Consider the following 18,995-nt stretch of genomic DNA (forward strand, 5'->3'; position numbering starts at 1 on the left):
GGCGGGCCGGGCGCACCAGAGGCCGGGACTTGGAGCTGCGGCGGGCCGGGCGCAGCGGGGACAGGGACTGGTGGCGGACGCAGAACGTGCTCCGCCGGAACAGGGACTTGTGGCGGACGCAGAACGTGCTCAGCCGGAACAGGGACTTGTGGCGGACGCGTGGCGTGCTCCGCCGGAGCCGGGACTGGTGGCGGACGCAGGACGTGCTCCGCCGGAACAGGGACTTGTGGCAGACGCAGGACGTGCTCCGCCGGAACAGGGACTTGTGGCGGACGCAGGGCATGCTCCGCCGGAACAGGGACTGGTGGCGGAAGCAGGACGTGCTCCGCCGGAACAGGGACTGGTGGCGGAAGCAGGACGTGCTCCGCCGGAACAGGGACTGGTGGCGGACGCAGGACGTGCTCCGCCGGAACAGGGACTGGTGGCGGACGCAGGGCGTGCTCCGCCGGACCAGGGACTTGTGGCGGACGCAGGGCGTGCTCCGCCGGAACAGGGACTGGTGGCGGACGCAGAACGTGCTCCGCCGGAATAGGAACTTGTGGCGGACGCAGAACGTGCTCCGCTGGAACAGGGACTTGTGGCGGACGCGTGGCGTGCTCCGCCGGGACTGGTGGCGGACGCAGGACGTGCTCCGCCGGAACAGGGACTGGTGGCGGACGCAGGACGTGCTCCGCCGGAACAGGGACTGGTGGCGGACGCAGGACGTGCTCCGCCGGAACAGGGACTTGTGGCGGACGCAGGGCGTGCTCCGCCGGACCAGGGACTTGTGGCGGACGCAGGGCGTGCTCCGCCGGAACAGGGACTGGTGGCGGACGCAGAACGTACTCCGCCGGAATAGGGACTTGTGGCGGACGCAGAACGTGCTCCGCTGGAACAGGGACTTGTGGCGGACGCGTGGCGTGCTCCGCCGGGACTGGTGGCGGACGCAGGACGTGCTCCGCCGGAACAGGGACTTGAAGCGCTGGCGAGGCGCCGGAACGGGGGTCAGCAGCTCTCGGGAGGCCAGAACGGGCCCCAGCAGCTCGGGGGGAACCGGGACGGGGCTTATCAGCTGGCGGGGAGCCGGAACGGGACTCATCCGCTGGCGGGGAGCCGGAACGGGGCTCATCCGCTGGCGGGGAGCCGGAACGGGGCTCATCCGCTGGCGGGGAGCCGGAACGGGGCTCATCCGCTGGCGGGGAGCCGGAACGGGGCTCAGCAGCTGGCGGGGAGCCGGGACGGGGCTCAGCAGCTGGGGAGGAGCCGGAACAGGGTTCAGCAGCTGGCGGTGAGCCCGAGTGGGACTCTGGAGGCTGCGTGGTTTGCTGCAGCTGGCGAGGAGCCGGGACGGGACGCTGCAGCTGGCGAGGAGCCGGGACGGGAGGCTCCAGCTGGCGAGGAGCCGGGACGGGAGGCTCCAGCTGGCGAGGAGCCGGGACGGGAGGCCGCAGCTGGCGAGGAGCCGGGACGGGAGGCCGCAGCTGGCGAGGAGCCGGGACGGGAGGCTGCAGCTGGCGAGGAGCCGGGACGGGACGCTGCAGCTGGCGCGGAGCCGGGACGGGACGCTGCAGCTGGCGCGGAGCCGGGACGGGACGCTGCAGCTGGCGAGGAGCCGGGACGGGACGCTGCAGCTGGCGAGGGGCCGGCACTGGAGGCTGCAGCTCGTGAGGAGCTGGGTCGGGGGCCGGATCCCTATCAGCCTGCCGCCATAGGGATTCAGGGGAACGGGAGACGCGAAGGACACGAGGGACCGGGACTACAGGGGCTGGTGAACGTGCGCTACAAAACGTGGGTCGAACGGAAGGTGGTGCAGAAAACGACTGTGGACGAGGTACAGAAACAGACGGACGAAGTGAACTAAGTGAATCGGAAAAACGTGACTCAGGGTGTAAAAAGTGGGTGCTATTACGAGAGGTGGCAGATCCTTTACTCGGGCGCCGTCGTTGACCACCTCGCGGAGGTCCAGGATAGATGGCCAACCGGGTGCCCAAGTAAAGGTCTGATGGGTGTGATTCAGGTGTGGACTCAAAGGACTCGAAAGGAAACCGTGACAAAAACTGACTGGGAGAAGAAAACTCATGAGAAAAATCAAAATCTGGGTCAAACTCGGAATCAGACAACTGAAAATAGGGGTCATCATCTAAATCTGAATTAACAAAAACATGGGGGGACAAAATGGTGTCGTAATCAAAGATGTTAACACAAGACGAAGAAGAGTGGCAAACTGGCTTGGCGGAACATATGGAACTCACACGAAGGGGTTGGTCGGCAGGCTGAGGGGGGTACCAGCTTGGGCGGCGACGGCGAACTCGTCGCCGTGAGCTTCCTGCTGGGTCCAGTATTGGTTGGTTCATTCTGTCAAGGTTGAGGAAGGTGAGGACCCAAACGCAGGGAAGCCAGGCAGGGGTAACTTAAAGGGGATTTATTAAACAGAAAACTAAGGCAAACAAGGAACTTGGAAAAACTTAACGACAGGAAACCAACGACAGGGAGAGGCGACAGGAACTGGCAACAGGCACAGGCAACCGGGACAAGCGACAGGGACAAGCGACACTTAAAATGACAATGAACCAACAAGAACTGAAAGCAACCAGGGAACTAAATACACACAAATTGACGAGACAACGAGGAGCACCTGGACAAGACATGGAGGGTTGGAAGGACCGGATTGGTTGACACTAGGGGTTGGGTAAACGAGCACAGGTGGACACAATAGACAAGACGAGACAAGACACATGAACAAGGCCAAAACATGAAACCAAATACTAAACCAAAAATAACAAATACAAATCATGACACACTGATCCGTTTGTTATATAGCATATCATGTGAGACAAGATTTTGGATAATTCTGCCCAAATGCATAGCAATGTTATGAAATGTCAATAAAGATTCAACATCACATTACGGTAAAGACGGCTCATTTGTTGGCATTTGTTTAAACAGATTCTCCGACAACATGGCAGAGAACTGATGGTAAATCATTCCACTTTAATGTCACACAATTAGCGCTTGACAGCAGCTGGGAGGACACGGCTGATGGCAATGCAGACGCACAATTTGCTCCAGCAGCAACATTGTGTGGTATTGAATTTATGATATCTGCAAGGCAGCTAAATGGAGAGAAAAGTGCTAAGCCTGCTGCTTCGGTCCAACGAATAGAACTTCAAAAGAAGCAGCCAAACAGCTTTAGCTGTCCGGCTACACAATGAGCATAATAACTCCCTGCCCGCTGGGAGCTGCAGCCTAGTTCATTTAGCCATTGCGAGCCATGTCAGTGCACATGTGTCTTTGTTCGACCGCCAGCTTCTCGGAGGCTCCCCACCTTCTGCCAGCTACAAAGCGGATGTATAGAAGAACCTTTTGGACCTTAATTTTACAGAGGAAATGCGCCCCCACATCCCTCTCCTCCCTTCTATTTGCTGCTCACATGTAATGCCTGATTGACCACAGCACCCCTTAAAGAGGTCAAAGGGCAGACAAAACAGTCTGGCGTCATGGCAACCTGTGTGCCACCAACCAGAATGGTAGGGGGAAAGCAGGGGGGCTCAAATGAGCTGTCAGTTAAGCCTTTTAAGAATGTTGCCTTGTGAGACTGGTGTGTGTGTGTGTGTGTGTGCAATACAGAAACACACACACACACACACCCCAACACATAATGCACCTGCACCATAAAAAAGGTCCCTTCAAATCTGCACCCCGGAATAATGAAGTCAAATCCCACCGAGCGACGCATACAAATGGGCGCCTATAGAAGTACTAAGATGATGCTGTGACGTGTGTTCGAGTGTTTGATGGCGGGCGTGGGGTACACTCCTTTGGTGAGAGGTTCTTTGTGACCGCTCGATGCAGTGGCAGTGTGTCCGCGGTGGGGGGGAGGGGGCGGGCTAACGGATAAACGGGAAGCAAATGCATTCAGAGCAATCAATACTGAGCTGAGAGAGGGCGACTGGGGTTGAGAGGAGAGAGTGGAGAGGTGGTGGGTAGAGAGGGCGGGGGGGCTACGGAGGGACTGATTAATCATTCCTGTATTGTTATTGATTTTCTGTTTAGGGGGTGAGTCAGACTCTGAATTATGTGCCTCTGTGTATATGTGTGCTCCAGCCCTCATTGGGAGTGCAAAGTAATCAATTAGTCCCAGACTTCCCAACGGTTATGCTATGCTCTATAAACTCTTTAGAAACTCTCTATGAAGTAACATTTTTGACTGTCTGTTTGCAAATTTGGCCCAACTATGACAAAGAGTTTAATCAGCAATACTTTGTTGTGAAAATACAGTGCAAATATTGTTTTCAAAGTTGAACAGGAACAAGGAAGAGAGGGGGGCGAACAGGAAATCCCCTGTGAGGAGCTAATGAGGAGCTGACGAGCGAGCAGACATAACAGAGGAGGGGGAAGGTTGAGGGGGGGGGGGGCAGCGGGGTTAACGGCGTTCTGACGTTGGCTGCGACTTTGTTCATCCATGATCTTGGGAGCGGGCGAACGCACCTGGGCCAACATTCGAGCACAACATGAGGTTTTATGCGGCATTCAAAGATGCACTGCACACCCTTCACTAAGTGAATGGAACCACCACTCAACGTTACCTTGAACTTGAACAATGAGCCTGGTGTTTGTGCTGGGGCCACTTCCTGACCTTTCCATCGCTGTATGGAGGCAGCCGACCGCGGCCTCTCCTTTCATCTTACAGATGTGACCTTGCGACCTGAACGGACGAGGGCAGCTTCTACATCCTCCTTACTCATGACACTTAAGTGTAAATGCAAATGTTTGTTTGTGATGTTCTGCAAATAGCAGAAATGTTATGTCTACGAACAGTTATTTATTTACAATATGGTCATTTACAGTCAGATTCAAACGGCGCTTTGGTGAGGTCGCAGAGATGACCTATTTATTTTCCAACAACAACAGACTTCAACCACAGCTTAAACACATAAATGTTTGTTATATGTGCCCCCACAAGTCTAAATATTGTATTCAGATTGATATTGCATTTGTGGAATAAAAATGAAAAAGACTAAAGCACCTGTTTTCAGCTATCCAAGGAAGCTGACATTTTATGCAGCACTGCCACCTGCTGTTGACTCAGATTGATTTCAAAGTGCCCACGGGCTCCCCTTGAGAACGTCATGGCTCACCTGGTTTCCCAAGTCGAGCCCGTGGGCACTTTGACGTCAATCTCAGTCCACTGTAGAGGAAGGAGCCAAATAAAATATGTCAGCCTCCTTGGGCTTTGTCTTCTTCATTCTAAATCCACAAATGCAATATCAATCAGAATACTGTTTTAAACTAAATATGGAACACCAAGCATATAATCGGCAGGAAAATGTTCAACTTCAGATGAATATGAGGCATCAATTTAAACTGAAATACAATTTACCAATACATATTAGGAACATCTTTGATGTGGACTAGCAATGAAAATGACAGAAAGTTGTACACCAACAAACCCATCTTGAAAAAGATGGGGGAGGTCACGATGTAGTGAGCAGATAATGGCCAAGAAACAATGTGACTTCCCCCTCTCCTCTTTTCCTTCTCTCCAACAATTTAATCCAAGTCACAGACTGTTTGCTTCAATCTGCCTTCATCTTTCTTCACACGGTGTCCGCCTCCTCCTCCATGTCTGGCACCACAGAGATGGCACACACGCAGTTATCACGAATGCCATTTGCGAGCATGTGTTTCACATAATGCCGCGCATTGTATACACAATACCAGATAAGATGAGCCGATGTTAAGAATGATAAACTATAAATAGATCATTTGTTATTATTATATGGAGATGGCTATGAGTAACAAACTGTTCTCATGTGTGCATTTCATATGGAAAAACGGCTGCTTCAACTCTTCAACTAATTTTTTGACACACCATCCACTACCAGCAGCCCAAAATCACCAAATCCAGACAAATAGTAAAAAAAAAAAAGTCTAACAGGGCAATTTAAGGAAAAAAAACATTCCCTCTTCTTCCTGCATGGTTTGCTGCAGCTCAGCCAGGCTCCACAAACTAAACAAAAACATGCAAGTTTTGGGGACATTGAATTGCCTGGAGGTAAATTTACATGTGAATGGTAGCCTATATTTAAATAGCTAATTTATGACTGACTGATAACCTGTCCGGGGTATAATTCGCCTCCCTCCCAGTGTCAGATGATGCTGTAAGCAAGTACACGGTGAGAATTATGGCAAATGAGCTCCAGAAGAATACTCATAACCTTAAGCAATTGGCACAATTAGCTAGCTACAGAGCAAGAATAAATGGTTAAAGGACTTCATGCATAAAGAGCTTTTCTAAATTCAAAATACCAAAAGAGGCTTTACAACTGGCACTACATTACCACAATGATGATGGTGCAGTGAAAGGAAAGTACTGTAAATGGTTCATTCACACACTGATGAATGATGCAGTCTTTGGTGCAACTAGAGGGGTTCACGATCTAGCTCAATGAAATCAAGAGTGTTGAGACGCAACCACTGCACCCACCACATGAGCCAAACCGCCAACCCAACTACGCACAATTAACATGTTTACACCACAACAAAGTAAACAGTTGTTAGAGCAGGGTGATCTGCTTACATGTTAAAGCTAATTGGCTAATTTAATGGACAAGGATAAGATACAGGCAGAAAAAAAAGAATCAATCTTTCCATCAAAGGCTGATGACTTCAACGGGGTGTTTGATATTTTTCCTGAACAGGAAATGTAGTATATGATGCGGAGGAGAGCCATGTGGATTTGTGGTGACATTTTTCCTCTACATGCTGACATGAATGAAAATAACCGATGACATGCACAATAAGGGCACAGTCAGTAAGAGCCTGTTCTGTCGATAAAAACAGTGATCACACCACTGTCATTACAGTGCCGCAGCAATCTCAAGAGTCTTTCTCGCAGGGGGCTCATCGGTCCAAAGGTTCCGCACACTGGGAGCAAAAAAATGGCTTTACAGCTATTTGTCCCTTTTCTGACACCTTTTTTGCAAAGAACTTTAAGGAATAATACTCTGAATCCGGAGTTTAACCCAGAGCAGCCTCGGACACCAAAAAGATCCCAAATAGTCAAAAAACAATTCCATAAACAAAAAGCATCGTACAAGAATTATGCACTGAAGAAGATTTGACACGAGCGCGAAGCAATTTCACACAAGAGCAAATAATCAATTATTTCTTCAACTTTCAATAGATGTGACTCCTTAAATGTTTGGGAGGCTGAATGTGCAGAAGGCCATCCATAATACATGAAATTGCATCAATCATGACAAAATGCTTACTTGGCATACAGTTTTTCTCCAAAGATGCCTCCCTTACAAGCAGGTACGTGCCGTTTTCAATTCAGATAAAGAAATGATTATATAGTTAGTAAATATAGAGCAAGAAAGACAGACTACAAATGAATAAACACATACACATCAATACATTTGCACAGATTACTGCTGAGAGACAAAGTAAAAATCTTTCCTTTCAGATTTATCACCACCCCTTCTTTAGCTGTGCCGCACCAGGCCAAAGAAGGACAATGCGCCACAGTGAGGTGCACACAATTATTTCTAAAATACCACATTCATGACAATGATGTTCATCTGAAGAGATTCGGTATAAACTAGTACGTTAAAAAGGTTGTTTCACTGGCTAAAATACACGAAAATCAAGTGGAATATGTTTCGCCGCCTGACTCTCAATGACAGGCACAAATGGATACTGAGCTAACCCGTCTGCATATTAAGTCCATTTATCATCTGACAGTGGAAGATTTAAATCCCGTCTGATTTTATTCTAACAAGAGGAGCATGTTTGATGCAGTACCTGTCATATGATATATCACTATATATACTAACTGGATAGTACGATGGCCACACAGTGCAGAGGTCACGGGTTGGATTCTGGCTCCTGCCTTCCTGAGTGAAGTTTGCATGTTCTCCCCATGCCTGCATGGGTCTTCCTCCGGGTACTCCGGTTTGCTCCCACATTCCAAAAACATACATGCTTGGTTAATTGAACACTCTAAATTGTCCCGTGGTGTGAGTGCAAGAGAGGATGGTTGTTCGTCTTTGTGTGCACTGCGATTGGCTGGCAACCAGTTCAGGGTGTACCCAGCCTACTGGCCGAAGATAGCTGGGATAGGCTCTAGCACCCCCGCGACCTTAGTGTGCAAAAGCGGAACAGATAATGGATGGATATATAATCAGCATACATGTGTGTGTGTCTGTACAAATTTTCTCCATGATGTAAATGATGTAAAAAAAAAACAAAAACAAAAAACATACATCCACAGTTATGCACGTATGCTACCCTGACATGAGTTTAGATTTTGTTGAAGAAAAAAAAAAAAAAACAGTCACTCTCATTGCCCTTAGTACCACAGATTCAGTGCTAAACATTTGAGGGGTCGAGTCTACTCTCAGAGTATTTTATCTTCCATATAGCTGAGATGACTAGATACTCTCAAATACTGCCAAGTCAATAAATATTGAGACATGGGACAGAATTCTTATCTTTTGCTCCTAAACACCAACATGATGGACTTTACATGAAGCAAACAAGATGTGCTTTAACTGCAGACTTTCAGCTTTAATTTGAGTGTGTTTACATCAAAATCAGGTGATCTGTGTAATTGTAACAACTTGTATATGCGCCTTCTCCATTTTCAAAAGTAATGGAACAATTGGCTGCTCAGGTGTCCCATGGCCAGAACTAACCGGTTTCCAAGTATTTATTGATGAAGTGCCTGATGACAAAAGCAGCAGATTTTTTTTTTGTCTTTCTGGCAATACTATTTTCTCATATTCAAACAAATGCTTTGGAACTCATTGGACGGCGCTTTACAGTGCAGAAGGATGACTGAAGCATCGTGGAAAAGCAACCACAGAGTTTTTTCAGACAAACAAGTTGAATGTGATGCAATAGTCAGATCCATCACCTGACCTGAATCCAATCAAGGATGTAGGTCACTTGCTGACGACCAAACTGAAAATGTCCCAAGAACAAGCAATAACTGAAGACAATCGCAGTAGAGGTCATCAGCAATTAATTCCAGTGACTTGCAGATGCTTCCACATTTCCGAATGTAATAGACTTCAAAGGATTTACAACCAAGTCATGAAACGTGATGCAACTGTTCATTTGTCCCATAACTTTTGGTCCCTTCAAAAGTGGGAGCTACATATGCAATATTCTTGAAATGCTACACCGTTCACTGATTTGGATGTAAATGCCCTTCAAATTAATTCAAGATAAAAGTTTGCAGTTAACATCTTGCTCGTTTCATATAAAATCCATGGCTGTGGCGTTTAGCCAACAAGATAGGAATCGTGTCAATGTCTCAATATTAAGTATGAAACTCTTGAGGAAGGTAACATTCTAGTTGTCATTTATGAGAATGCCTGACTTTGGAACCCTGGAACACAAATTATGCAAGTTCTGTGGGCATGTGGAATATAATTGTGATCCTTAATTCATTTTTGGTTGCTGCAAATCATTTTAAGTGAATTGCACAAAATTGAAAATGGGGAATACTACATGTTTGCACGACGGGGGAATTTATTTATTAGTTGTTTATAAGATTTGAAAATAGATATAAATATGTGACCAAATTAAAGCTCATTGTTGTTAACCGCACCATCAAATGACTAAAAAATGCTGGAGGAAACACAACTTCAACTTGAATCTCACTGCTCAGTCTAGCTGAGGGAAACTGTGCTTATGAAGTGGGAAAGCCCTGTGGGTATCCAGATGGAGCTCTCCCAATGCAGCCCCATTTCAACCCTGTGTCCTAGAGAAGACAGACAAATGCAACTGGAGCACTTAGTCCAGAGGGAAAATAGCACACTCAGACCGTGAGAGCGTTAGCACATCCATAGTGGATGGTCACATGGTGCACACGCTCTCTCTGCTAACTGGATGGATCATGCCTGTTGTGTGTAGACCTTCACACCAGGGCTGCATAATTGATTGTGAAGAATGAGTTGTTTTTCATTGCACAGGTGCCAATCACACAACATGTTGGCGCTCTTTTGTTTGAATGACGCAGAACCATTAATGGAAGCTTCTAGCCGAATGTGGTAATAATAACATAGCGGTTTTATTCTGTCAGTAAGTATTCTGCTCTGTTGAAGGAAAAGGAATTTCTCATCTGCTAGTATGTTTTAAGTTTCGTATTAAAATCAGCAGACATAAAATTTCATATCTGTTTACGACACCAAGTGCTCTATTCAAACTAAGGACATCTAAGGCCATTTTTCTCGAATGTTTAGAAAGCACTTGGCAAGGGTCTGACGGAAAAGCACCCCTCTAATAGGAAGAAACCTTGAGGAAACCTGTTTCAAGATTTGCCGTCACTGGCTGGTTTAAGAGATAAGTGGCGCATGTGGTGATGGAATGCCTTTCCACTGTGTGACATAAATATGTTTGAATGAGTTGACTGAGCATAGCAGGTTAACTTGCAGCAGTGCCTCATGAAGTGCCAAAAGTCTAATTGAAGGATGTTCTAATTACGTGCACCTGATTTACTATTTTTGTTGGGCGAAACCAAACTTTTGATAATAACGTAGCCTCAAGGGCAGCTTTTGAAATCTCAACTAGGTTCCTCAAACAACAAAAGCAAATGTGCCTGGTTCCACGCCGAGACGTTTTCAAGTTACTAGTGCAGATTGTTACTGCATTGTTACCAATGAGTCATCAAGCATGCGCTATAATGGTCACAGACACAAAACCACAATTGGAAGCATAGCTATCTAAACAAGGCTGTTGCTATTGATTTTGGTAATCAATTATTCAATCAATCGTTAAGCATCTTAACTAGTTAAGATACCAGCACCCTTGACAGAGAATAGTAGTAGCTAAGAGTAAATGTTAGAAAAAACTAACTTCCACCCTGGAGCAGTTATTTGCATATTCCCTTAACCTTTGGGAAAACAATCCAAAGAGTTATAGACACAAATGGCAGAACAGTACACGGCCTACCCAACAAATCTCAAAATGATGCCTTCTAATCTAACCTCTAGCTATAATTTGTGCAAGTGAAAGATGAAATGTGGCAGTAGTTTTTATATCACCTTACTGCAACTGAACTACTGCTAACTACTGTTATTAAATAATAAAACTGTCTGAGCGGCAACTGCTATACATTGAAATGTCAATATTGTCTTGAGGTAAATATTACTGTAGATAACGGTGCCTCATAATGTGCCGTCATAAATAGGAGTCATTTTACAATCTGAGCAACTTGCAGGTCCCATTGAAAATACTCTTCAGGTGGCTTTGTGCTCATTCTTACCCATAAACTTTCTAAAATGCAAAAATTGTCAGATCGGAATCTGCTCTCAATTCCATTAAGTGCACAAATAAAGGTTAGGGAAAAAAAAGCGGAAAAAAAAACCCAAGTCAGATAGCTGGATTGACTTCCAAAATCAGTCTCAATAAAACCCAAACTAATGCACAGCTATCAAAGCCCATCAACAACAAAGTTAGATTTTCAGCTCTCATCTGAATGCCGCTCCCAAGCAGGGAGAAAACCAGGGCATCTTTGTCAATTTGCATGCATTGGCGCTGAAGTTCAAGGCCTGAGAGCTGTAAGCAGGTCTCCATGGAGATAGGTAGGCTTGTTAAGAGCCGAGATTGAAAGACGATGTATCACAGGCCCTGGAGGGCACATGTGGGGAGAAACGGACACAATAGATGCTGGAAACAAACAGGGGGGTGAGAGGTGCATGGACACAATCGCACAGGTACCAAGAGGTGTGGGTACACAGAGCACTGAGTGTATGAACACAGTCTGAAAGCGGGCAAAATCGGGTGTAAGATTTGTCACTGTGTAGTAAACGCGGCGGACAAATGATTCCAATTCTTGATTTCACCTTTTAAGCAGTTACCATAGATAAAAGAGAATTTAGACAAACACGTCACGTCAATGATAAAATCCAAACACATTTAAATCAATTGTTTCAACATCTATTCGGCACCCTAATGGGGCCTTTAAATCAGGCTTTGGTTAGTCGTAAGCTGACTTTCTAGCTTCACCATAAACAGATTGGCAAATACTGGCGATAAAATCCATGGTTGGAATGCAGGAGAAGCATGACAGAAAAAATATTCCAGTTGAGTGGGAAACAGAAACATTTACTTTACAAATTATGAAACCCATGCAACACTTAGACAAAGTACGAAACTACAGTACGAAAACTAAAACATGTCAAATTTGCTTGTCAAATAACTTTAAGAGAGCAAGTTAGTTTTTTTTTTGTTTTTTTTTTACCTTGTCCCGCGTTCAAACCACTTGATTCCTCCCACTTGGCCCACTCAGGAGTTCGTGCTGTCCCTCTCAACTAGGAGGCTTATATTTCTGTTTTCCCTCCAGCCTTTGCGCCAATCCACGCTTCACATTTTATCCGCCGTGTGCAGTAAAGTGAGGGGCTGGCAGAAGTGCTGCTGGGAGGGCATGCACTTCGGCTGTGCAGAACCGGTTCCTCTGTAGTGTGAGACGAGAGCCACCAAAGTCTCGGGAGGTGCAAAGAGCTGGAGCTGAGAAAAGCCGAGGGAGAGTGCATCAATCTCCTCGTGTGTGTGTGTGTGTGCGTGTGAGTGGGGGGGTGCGTGCGTGTGTGTGTCTGAAGGTTTGTGTGGGGGTGTGTGTGTGTGTGTGTATGCATGGTAGGAATGAAGGAGAAGTGAGAGGGAGGGACGACAATTCAGAGAAAGGAAGGTGGGAGGGAAAATGTGGAAAGGAAAAGGGGAGGAGACAAATTTCCTCAATTCTTCAGTTCAAATCTTTTTGAATTTCCCCCCCTTTTTGCTGATATGAGGCATATAGTATGTATCAAGGAACCTTGTCAACAAGTCATTCTTTTTCCACTTTTGCGATTGTTTTGTTTCCCTTTGTTGTATTCTCCTTTGTCAGTGCCAGCTGTGTCTTTAAGCCCGTGCACTTGAACTCCGAGTGCTTTTCGTTCTTGGTGTACTTCCCCTGCACTGGCCCCCCAGCATACAGGAAAGACACTCAGCTTGCAGGAGTGCGTGTGTGTGTGGGGGGGGTGCGTGTGCGCGTGTGTATATGTGTGTGTGGGAGAGGCAGATAGAGAGAAAGCGCAGAGGAGCAAAGAGGGGCCGAGGGAGAAATGCAGATGGGGGAAGGGAAAGGTTTGTAAATGGTGGTTCAAGGCTAGGGCAGCCTCTCGTGTCACACGAAACGCCATTTCCGAATACTGTACACTAAACTACCGCCAAAATCAGCACAATGATGTCCTAACGAGAACATGTGTTATTTTACTATTTTAAGGGTTGCATCAATATTAATGGACTGCCTAATGTATTTGATGACTGCTGCTGAAATATTGATTGGGAGGAATAAAGTGTGTTTGTAGCAGACAACAGTCAAGAAGAGAGTGCAAGGTTAATGTCAGACCACTGAAAAGATCTGCTCATCTCCATAGCAACTGCTGATATGTTTCACAATAAGACATTTTCTTTGTGCTTAGGGTCAGATTTTTGCTTTCAAGCATTTGTCTCTAAAACAATTGAGAGGAAAAAAAGGTGTTAAGAGAGTGGGCCCGCCCGCTCACCTTGAGTGATTGGTGGATTGTGGAGACAGCAAAGAGAGGAGGAGGCCAGTCAGGAGATCTGGAAAGATTCAGTCCGAGGCCAACAAGGGCACACTGTAAACTGAACCACCCTGCACTTCTCCTCTTGCAGAGGCTTGCATATGTTCAATTGTTCTGCCTGACATATGCGGCGCCTACTGAGGCATACGTTTTGCACAGAATTTTAAGGGTGATACAATTATAGGCTATTAAATAACTAAACAATAATACACAGGGTAATTTTTGGGGGCTAGTAACAGCGGATTGTTTTTCAATAAATTCAATCTTCCCATTTAGTCCTCAAAAAATATGAAATATTTAGGAAGGAAAAAAAAAATGTCAACACATCAAGCATACTACAATCAGATGAATTTCATCCCCCCCACCACCAACAACCACACGCACAAAAATGTTTATTAACGGCATGCTAAAGACGCGCGTGTTGTTTCGAGTCTATGTTTCTTCATTTTTGGCACAGATCAGGCCACGTACAATTAATGGTCGCTGTACCCTGAGCAACAATATTGAACAGAACTATAGCGAAGCAATTAGCTTGTAACTTAAAAACACTCATATCTCAAATCATCATTTCCCATTCAAATAAAGGAAATCCCATTAATCTGTTCAAGCCCCCCCCCCTAAAAAAATGTAATGTGCATTTTAATTAGGAAAGGTAGCACTATATAGGCTATAATTGTAATTTACAAAAACATATAGAAATTACATAACTAAAGAGAATACAAAATAATAAAACTGTTTTTGGGGGCAGTCAAAGACAGGCAGATAGACGAGCTGTTCGTTGAGATATTGTAACTCTCAGCTCATACTTATGGCACTAATATTATTTGTTATTCACAGAATGTAAAGAATACGGTATATGACTATGATTTATGAAAATTCTTATCCTGTCCGTCTACATGTGTTGCTCCATAGTTAGTGTTCAATCCGTTGCTCAGAGGGTTTTGCCACTATAACAGACACGATTTTAGGGTGAGCATTAAGACTTTAAGAGTCAGCTATGTGGAGGTTTTAAAAACACAAAGTGTAATTTTTTTGTTTTATGTAAAGTTTGACAGTTAACTTAGACTGTGGTGGCAACAAATAGGTGACGCCTCTTTTTGAAGAATTGTTCACAATTTGCCAAAGAGCTGCCTATCCCAGCCGTCTTAGGACAATAGGCGGGGTACAACCTGAACAGGTTGCCAGCCAATGCATGATAAACATCGAACAGGATTTTGTTACCAGGCCTGATGTGCGTCCAAAGTGCAATGAGGTTTTACACATATTTATACCCCCATCCAGGGTCGTTTCACAAGGTTTCTTGTTTTTCCCCGAAAAGGGATTTTGAGGCTTTCCTCGGCCGGTTGGGGGTTTGCATTATGGGATGTTGCCAATCTTTTGAGGCTTTCCTCGGCCGGTTGGGGGTTTGCATTATGGGATGTTGCCAATCTTTGTCAACTGTGGGCCTGTGAAGCTCTTTGAGACTCTTTTGTGTGTAATGTCCATACAATTCCTAATAACTTATCTTTACTCTTGCATTTTATGTAGATGTTAACTCCCATTTGACTGCTTTCCCTGTGTTTGTGTGGGTTTTCTCTGGGTACTCCGGTTTCCGCGCACATTCCAAAAACATACATGGAAGGTTGATTGAACGCTCCAAATTGTCCCTAAGTGTGATTGTGAGCGTAAATGGTTGTTCATCTACGTATGCCTGGCGATTGGCTGCCAACCAGTTAAGGGTGTACCCCGCCTACTGCCCGAAAACAGCTGGGATAGGCTCCAGCACACCCGCGACCCTTGCGGCCGATGGATAATTGATGGATCGTAACAGACAAACACATGGAAAATGGGAAAATTAATTCCTCCTATTCAATATCAAAATATCTATGAGAGGTTTGCTAAAATATTACCACTATGAAAGGCCTAAATTGGGCCAAAATCTGAAAGAAATTGCAAAACATCAAACCCTGTTATGTTGATAATATGGCTCTAGACCTTTTTTGTAGGTCTTGGGCTGTTCCATGTGCTCCCCAATTTTCGTAGATCTAGGTAAAACGTACAGCCAGGACTGTTTCATTAAATTTGTCTGTGACACTACTGAGCCATTAGCTGAAAATCGCACAATAACCTCCTGAGTTATTAACTTTTATTATTATTTAGCATTCAAGATATTTCAAAAGGGAAATTAAAAACAAAAAAGCACTAAAGTGCATTTGGGGTTCGTTGTTTTTTCCACACACTCAAAGCCCTTAAACACAAAATGCATGAAATTATTTCATTTCAATCCCAAAATATAGCTGCATTAAGGGTTTTCTCTAAATTATTTCCCAGCATTACTGAGGAAGCAATTTTGCAATCAACTGGATGATAAAGGCTGCACTTACTTTTGTTTTAAACACCAGCTGCCCTTCCACCTTTTTTTGGAGGGACCATGGCCAGGATTTGAACCCTAACTCCTAAGTCCCAAGTGAGCGGGGTTACCCACTGGGCCATCCCACCACCACTAACCCACCCTAAGAATGTTACACTAAATTTACTTCAATCCATAAGCACCACAGTACATAATAATGGCTAAGTGAGGTACTCTCAGTGGAACCTCGAGCATGTGGATTAGTTGTCGTACTACTGCAATCCCTCAAGATGTGATTTATTTCTTGCGTACACAATGCTTCATTCTTTTCATGTTTGTTTTGTCTATTCCCAACCCACTTTGATGTGGAGTGGATCTGTAATATATTCTGCGTTTCGAAGGGGCCAAAGCTGGAGTGGATCTGTAATGCATTCTGCATTTGATGGGACCAAAACAAGGAGTGGGAATGAAATATAGGCAATTAAAAAGCCACAAGCAACATTCCATCGAGTGAGAAAGAGTCTGCGTGCTGATTTAAAATGATATTGGGGTTGATTTAAGGCCATCTTAACTGCTGAGAAAACACATTTACATTGGATTTACATCCTGAGAACCACAGATAAGTATTAAATAATTCTGTGGCCAACTTGGAAACATGCTGAAGTTACAAAAAAAACCTATAATGCTTGCATTGACAGCACAATTTATTTAGTCCTTCACTGATGTATAAATCAAAATAAAGGAGTTCTAACCAAAATGCCATCTATTTAATTTATAAAATTGCACAATGACAAGATCAAACCCAAGTTGCCTTCATTTGGCTAAAATTAATGTAATATAAAAATATAGGGTAGTTTAAACAGCTTTTACTGTGGCGCCATGAAACTAATCTTAAAATGTGTAATGTCTATTCAACTAAAATCTTCCTTTTTTGTCTGTGACGGTCTAGCTAAGCAAAGCATAGCATCTAGGTTCAATGTTAAATGAGATCTGTGGTTTAATACGCCGCAAATACAAATAGGCATCGATTCACAGTGAAGTGGAGGAGGAGAAGGAGGAGAGAGGATGCTAAAGGTCAAAGGAGGAGGTGTTACCTTCATTTGTTCATACCTTTTGTTCGGAAGGCACAAGCATGTTGACCGCATTATGGGACCTGAGTGGCGAGACTGAATGCCACAAAGACACAGTTCTGCAGGCAGACAAACCGGTCCCAGGCTCAAGGTCGGTCATTACCTGAGGGAAAGAGCCGGTATGTGACTTAGGGCAAGGAATGCTTACACTGATCTTGAAATGGCCTGACCGATCGATGGCATTAAGCTCCCCGTGAAAGAGAGAAATCAATATGTTTGTCAAGGCAAAGCAGGTTGCATGTGGCTTGCGCGTGTGGCCCACAGTGATGGCTCCAGACGTGATCGGACTACAACAGCATGCTTGAATGGCTAAACACTCATGTCCGTTTGTGAAAAATGTGTTTAAATTGTGATTGTCCCAGTTTGATTATTCCTCGCTCTCAGCATGTGTTTGAGCAGCACAAATGCCATACCAACAGGGGAAATCAATTGAGCAAGGTGATGCACAGCTTGGAAAACAAGCAAATAAATACACGGATAAATTAACCCAACGACTTGTGACGCTTAGAGAAAATTAAGTGCTTGTTAAAGACTCCGTAATGCAATCAGTGTTCCGGTTAATAACAGGAAGGGCCTCCAGGGGTTCAGTTCTAGAACTGGTGGGCTGGCCATTGGCCCACCACGCAGCAAAAAGCTAATAAAAACTCTTAATAAAATAAATAAATAAAAATTTAAACGCACACAAAATGCTCAAAACATATAAGAAATTCAAATTTGTTTGATTTTTATGATGATGAAAATACATTTTGCATGGCCCCTAAAAGAACTCTGAGAAGGTCCCCCAACAATGCTTTACAACATCAGGTACAGAATTTCTTGCATCTAATTGCCCACTTTTATCTCTATCCCACAGTTTACTCTTGACTTGGCATCCGGGCCAAGTTAGGGTGATTAGGTGGAGGCAACAATTAAGATTAATATACGGAGAAATGACACGATCCAAAAACACCCGAGTGGAAAAAAAGTGAAAAAGGAGACAAGGAGAATGCAAAGAAATACAAATGCAGAACCAACAGAGGAAATTAGACCAACAATGCTGTCATTGTGAAATATAACATATAACATACATGTAAAGGGAAAAATAGGTCAAAACTATTTCTGACTTCTATTTATTAAATCCTGAAAGGAACATAAATAAATTATAAACCATATATTAACTTCTACTAAAATAAAGCATATTAGATAAAAACAATACATCTTAAAGTTGGGGTTCCAAAACAAACAACATAACAACTATTTCTGAAATATGAAGCTATGCTGATAATTACTTTTTTAAAGTTCTGGCTTTTATTTATTATATTTATATTTATATTTATATTTATATGTACAGGTCACAGATAGGGTATTTGTATGAAATATGTTTTGAGACGCAAGGTTGCACTCTAGTGGGCACAAAGAGAAACACGTCACAGTGTAAAGCTGCTGGTACCAGAAACTTTGCAGGTAATAAAATGTGATACATTGCTAAAATATTGTAGATATTGACTAACTAATTTAACTGAACGCTCGTTGTTAAAAATGCACATTACAATGTATATATTGCTCAAGATGGGTACAAGCATACAGAATAATTGGCGGAATTTGAACATGCACCCAGAAAGGGTCCGATTGTCATTGTTGGATGCCCCTACAATATTATCCTTAATTATTATTTGGTGGTGTGGTGTGTGTTGAGAGTGATTTTCTTCTCTGAAAAAAAGTCAGGGGCCAACAACTTCAGTATTTATGATAGCAAATCCTTGTTACGTGCACTGGTCAAACAGGGGTCGGTCAAGCCACACTGTGATTGCGATGTGAAGCAGAAGAACAGTGGTGTACCGTGTTCTTTGTAATACTCTCGATTTTTGTTTTGTTTCGTAATTGATGTAGAAATAAGGTTGAATTGAGTTAAGTCATTTTAATTAGACTATAAAAACAGGAATCATTCACTGGGCATTTTTTTCTTCGTGGTCTTTCACATAT

General features: G+C 44.4%; 1 protein-coding gene across 5 annotated transcripts in view; it reads right to left on the reverse strand.

The window, feature by feature from the left end:
• LOC148329166 (uncharacterized) overlaps positions 1-18,995 on the reverse strand; it is a 39,567-nt gene that overhangs the window by 18,658 nt on the left and 1,914 nt on the right. For all 5 annotated transcript variants that reach the window (XR_015845719.1, XR_015845720.1, XM_088307835.1 and 2 more), the window contains exon 3: positions 17,014-17,136. Coding sequence is in view for 3 of the 5 variants with exons in the window: in XM_088307835.1 (XP_088163961.1) it covers positions 17,014-17,133 (120 nt within the window). In the remaining 2 variants the exon portion in view is untranslated. The remainder of the gene's footprint in view (positions 1-17,013; positions 17,137-18,995) is intronic.

This window comes from Idiotropiscis lumnitzeri, chromosome 10, assembly GCF_059441095.1.
Source record: "Idiotropiscis lumnitzeri isolate Australia: NSW breed Sydney's pygmy pipehorse chromosome 10, RoL_Ilum_1.0, whole genome shotgun sequence".
NCBI classification, from domain to species: domain Eukaryota; kingdom Metazoa; phylum Chordata; class Actinopteri; order Syngnathiformes; family Syngnathidae; genus Idiotropiscis; species Idiotropiscis lumnitzeri.